Source organism: Quercus suber, unplaced genomic scaffold (assembly GCF_002906115.3).
Source record: "Quercus suber isolate HL8 unplaced genomic scaffold, Cork oak 2.0 scaffold_431, whole genome shotgun sequence".
Taxonomy (NCBI): Eukaryota; Viridiplantae; Streptophyta; class Magnoliopsida; order Fagales; family Fagaceae; genus Quercus; species Quercus suber.
In genome coordinates this window covers 115,996-121,379 of record NW_027069882.1, presented here as the reverse complement: position 1 = coordinate 121,379, position 5,384 = coordinate 115,996, and the positions used below count along the sequence as shown (strand labels likewise).

General features: G+C 37.2%; 1 protein-coding gene across 1 annotated transcript in view; it reads right to left on the bottom strand.

Moving 5' to 3' along the window:
• Nucleotides 1-851, bottom strand: part of LOC136062599 (extensin-2-like) — an 11,350-nt gene extending 10,499 nt beyond the window's left edge. Inside the window, exon 1 of the mRNA XM_065761831.1 lies at nt 21-851. Coding sequence (XP_065617903.1) covers nt 21-851 — 831 coding nt within the window. The remainder of the gene's footprint in view (nt 1-20) is intronic.
• Nucleotides 852-5,384: the final 4,533 nt, after the last annotated feature.

The following is a 5,384-nucleotide window of genomic DNA, read 5'->3' as shown; positions in this document are numbered from 1 at the left end:
GGTGGTGGTGACTTATAAACATATGGAGGAGGAGGTGATGGTGATGGTGGGGGTGGTGATTTATATATGTAAGGAGGAGGTGGTGAAGGTGAGGGTGGTGGTGGAGATTTATAAATGTAAGGAGGAGGTGGTGATGGTGAGGGTGGTGGTGGAGATTTATAGATGTATGGAGGAGGAGGTGATGGTGATGGTGGAGGTGGGGACTTGTAGACATATGGTGGAGGAGGTGAGGGAGATGGTGGGGGTGGTGATTTATAAATGTAAGGAGGAGGTGGTGATGGTGCGGGTGGTGGTGGAGATTTATAGATGTACGAAGGAGGAGGTGATGGTGATGGTGGAGGAGGGGACTTGTAGACATATGGAGGTGGTGGAGATGGAGATGGTGGAGGTGGCGATTTATAAATATAAGGAGGAGGGGGTGAAGGAGATGTTGGTGGTGGTGATTTGTAGACGTAGGGAGGAGGAGGGGAGGGTGATGGTGGGGGTGGTGATTTGTAAATGTAGGGGGGGGGGGGAGACACTGAGGGAGGAGGTGGGGACTTGTAAAGGTACGGAGGAGGAGGTGACGGAGAAGGTGGTGGGGGAGACTTGTAGTAGTAGGAGGCTGGGGGTGGGGTCAGAGATTTCAATGGTGGAGGTGGTGTCTCGTCATGGTGATCATGTGGTGGGCGGTCTTCGTGCTTTGGTGGGTGGTCTTCATGCTTTGGTGGCAATGGTGATAAGTCTTCTTTTGGTGGTGGTGGCGAAGCATAGATGTAGGGTTTATCAGCAATTACCCTAGTTGCAATGAGGCAAAATACTATAACGTAAATCAATGGAGGCCAATGCCTCAAGTTTCTCGAGGTACCCATTTCTTGCAATTCAACTCTAATTGTGAAAGGATAACTCCTATTGAGACTTGCATGGGTGCTAACCCTTTATATAGTGAACTCCATTAATCATTGTTTGAAAATGATAATTTTGTTTAATCCTTTAACAGGCTGTGTTAATGATTCAAAACAATATTTTCCCAAATATTTCAATGATTTTGTGTTTTCTAATTAATTATTTATGTCAACATAGTTTTGTTTTTTAGCAATGTGTTTTTTATGATGTGCTGCCAATGGATGGTTCCCACTAAGTACCTGAATCTCATTCCCACGAATGAAGTCAAAGTGGACAGAGTAACGTGCTATGGTTGGGTAATCTCTATTTTTAAATTCTTCTTATCAATTTAATTTAAAGCACGTCCTTCAAACCTGTAGGAAGACAGAAGAGGATTGGATGAAAGAGACTCATGAAAGGAACTAAAGTCAATATGCAACCTTGGTATAGACAGACTTTTTTTTTTCTTGATGGAATAGTTGCTATAGAATATAGACAGACTTTCAATTCCTCAGCTAAGAGTTAAACCTTTCATGCACATTGCTTAACTTTCTATCCAGATGGGTACGCAACATATCAATAATTTCAAAAACAAAAAAAAATCCATACATTATCCTGTGTCGGTTCCATAAATGTGATTTAGCAAAATTTATGATAAGTTTTTAAGTAAAACTAGAAAGCAGTCTTCATGCACAATTAATGCATAACTTTAACTTCTTTAGATCTAGATGGGTGTGTTAGGTGGCAATTTCTACAAATAATATTTTTGTTTGGCTGAAATGTCGGTGCAATGATTTTGCTTTAACTTACATGCATTATGCCAAGTTTTAAAAAAAAAAATATGAAGGATTTTTTCTTGATTAATTTTTTACATAAATTAAAAATGGGAAGGTGAAAAGCAGCTGATGTTTATACAGATCGCAAGAATTAATTTTAGTTATTAGGCTGGAGTTTTGTTATTGTCATAAGCATAGTTTTTTTAGTGTAGATGGTGAAATTCCAAATTTGTTAAACTAGATAGCTTGGTTTATCCTATTTGTTGTTTGTTGAATAAAAGCTTTTTTGTCTCAGTTTTAAGTTTTAACGTTTCACTTTATGATCCATCAATTGCAATCTATTTTTTTTTTAATGCACTTATTATTTTATAAATATATATATATATATAGCAAATTAAGTGCAATTAGTGAAATATTTTAGAGTAAATAATTTTTTTTTCTTATTTTCCAAAGAGCTTCTCATTATCAGATAAACAGCTTGAAATTTAGAGGCCTAAGAATGGGCTAGGAGACATTTTGTAAAGTGCTCCATAGCTTTTAATAACTTCATTCAATTATCAAGTGAAGAAAAAAAAATTCAGCAAAAATAGAAGGTTAAAAGATTATGATAAGTTAGGATTTACGTATCCAAGTTATCGTGGAATTCTCTGAAATTCTTGTAGAATCTGAAAGCAGCTACGAATCACCATTGACCTAGCTAGTGGTGCAGTGCATACCTAGACAGTTGTGATGACTGGAATTCTGACTTCATTATTCTCAACTTTCCTACGACTCTCTAACAAATTTGACTTGTGAGAGACCAACAAGAAACAAAATAAATTATGTCTCTAATGTTTAAGATGTATATATTATTCTTCAATAGTTGCCCTGTCTGGTTCCCATGAATCTCGAAAGTTTGTTAGTATTTCGCAAAAAGAAAATTTGTTCTCTTTTATTCCCCATTGAATCTGTACTCCACATTAGTCTATATACCTCGCAAAGATGCCGCAATTTATTGCTCTTTCGGATCTACTTTGAAAATAAACGATCGTTTCCCCTCCCCCACCCTCTCTCTCTCTCTCTCTCCCCCCCCCCCCCCCCCCCTTTTTCATTTATACTATCCTACCAATGTCAAATCTCATACAAAATGATTCAAAATTATCTATAAATGTTCCCATAAAAAAATCTCAAGAAATGTTGATATATATTTTTTCTTATAATAAGTAAGGGAGAGACTAATTTGATAATGAAGTGGAAAACATTTGAAGAACTCTTCAAAGAAAAAACCATTCTTGGGATAACCAACCCCACAAGGAATATTTACTGTATAAGAAATAATTACATCAATCTATAGTCTATAATCACAATGTTAGTTTTTAAACCTCTAAACAAACAATGTTTAACCTGATTTTATGGTCTAATTATTAGTTAAGCCAATTATACAAGCCTCAGGTTAAACATATCAAACATATCTTGCAACGGAGAAGTAAATAAGTAGGGGTGGCAATTCGTGTTCACGTGTCGGGTTCGTGTTGGGTTGAGCCGTGAGTATTGTGTTATATAGGTCAACACAAATCCGACCCATTTAGTAAACGGGTTAGGATTCCTCAACCCTAACACGACCTGTTTATTAAACAAGTAACCTGACACGACACGTTTAACTCGTTTAATTAGCAGGTCATGTTATGGTCAACACAAATGACCTATTTATTAACCTATTTAATTAATGGGTCATAACTAACCTGAATAACCTATTTGATTAATAGGTCATGCCTAACCCGAATAACCTATTATCAATTCCCATATATCTCTTTCTCAAAAAAAAAAAAAAAAATCTCATATATCTAAAATTATATTATTACCATAAATCAAAGTAATAAACATTCCATTACAACTTACAATCATAAATCTAGTAATAATAATAAAAGCAAATAATTCTTTTCTTCCTTCAAAATCAAATTACTAGTCCAAAAGGTTCCAATCCATTCTATCAAATAATTCTTTTGCAAACTCCTCCTTTTTGGATGCCCAGGTGGGGGAAAAAACCCTTTTACATTTGGAGAAGCTTGTTGGTAGCCAAACCAATGTTAAGGGATGGGGTTAGATGGTTTGTGGGTGATGGAAAGAGCATTAAGATTTAGGGGGATGCGTGGATCCCTTCCATGGTGTCAGGCAGAATTTTCTCTCCAAGGCCTGCAATGGATATAGGGGAGAGTGTGGCCAACTTGATTGTACATGACAAAGCTTGATAGACCAAAAATGTATTGACCCATTGTGATTAAATTAATCAATTAATTAGCCAAGTTATTAATTAATCAATTTAACATGCAAACGCGTGGTAGCACAAACAAATCATCAATAAACTAATTATGCAGCGGAAAATAAATAACACGATAATTTGTTTACAAATGAGGAAAAACTTGACAGCAAAAACCCCACCGGGTGATTTTCAGGTCACCACTCCCGAAACTCCACTATTATTACAACAAGCGGTTACAAGTAAAGGAATCTCAAATACCTTACCAACCTACAATTGAATCCTTACCCCAATACCCAATTGGACTTGTGTTGTAGTGACAGTTTCCCCTTTTGATGCACAGCTCTCAAGTACGTGACTAACTAATTGCGCGGATCCCAGAACGTGACTTCAATCACAAACTAGAGAAAGTTTGTTGGTTGCAAAGTCCTTTAGTTCATCTACGATGAAGATCAAGAAGATGCTTAGTCACAAAACTCAAAAGTGCACATACACAGCAACTTCTTCAGAAGAGATGAACTAGGGTAAAACTTTGTATCCGGTCACAATTTTCTTAAACAGAGTTTGCTCAATGCTTGTGCAACTTGTGAACTCTTTGATGGCTCTTAAAACAATCATTTTATATCTCTAGGGTTAGGAGAAAAGACGGCCCAAAGACACATCCACAGATCTCAACAAATCAGATCAGAAATTCTGATTTTATAAATCTCGACAGATAGAAGCTGTCGAGCATCTGTCGAGATAACTGTCGAGCCATGGGCAAAACAGCTTCCTTAAATCTTGACACATGCTAGCTGTCGACCTTTAGTAACTTTGCACTTTCAGCTTGTTTTCTTGAACAGACTTGAAGGCTTCAGCACTTGATCTTGAAAATGATTTCTTGAAGTATTTCAACACATCCTAGATATACCCAAATACAAGTAAAGTGTATTTTGCCAAAGGATTAGCCAATTACATAAAACAATGACATATGTTCTTAACAAGTGAAACACATATGTCCTAACAAAGCTGAGTGGAATTGTGAATTGGTAAGAAGCATTTTCCTCCCCCTCAAAGCAGAGACCATCTTAAGTATCCTAATTAGCACCATGAACCCAGCAGACTCCCAAGTTTGGCCCAAAACCCCCAATGACATCTTTTCTGTCAAGAGTGCTTATAGGGTGGCAGTCCGATACCTAGAAGTCTCAAAGGGAGTTAAAGGTAGACCTGGTTGCTCTGATACATCTAAAATGGAGGCTATTTGGAAGCTTATATAGAGTTTAAAGTGCCCAAACAAAGTTAAGCACTTCGTATGGCGTGCTAGCAAAAATGCCCTGCCCACAAAGTAATTTTTAATGCATCAAAATATTGTTAAAGAGGACAAGTGTGACCTGTGTGGGGAGTGTGAATTAGCGGGTCATATATTATGGGGATGTCAAGTCACAAAAAAAGCCTAGAGTGAGACAAAGTTCAAGATTGACAGACTTGACCACCCCACAAAGGACTTCCTCGATGTGCTGTGGTTTCTA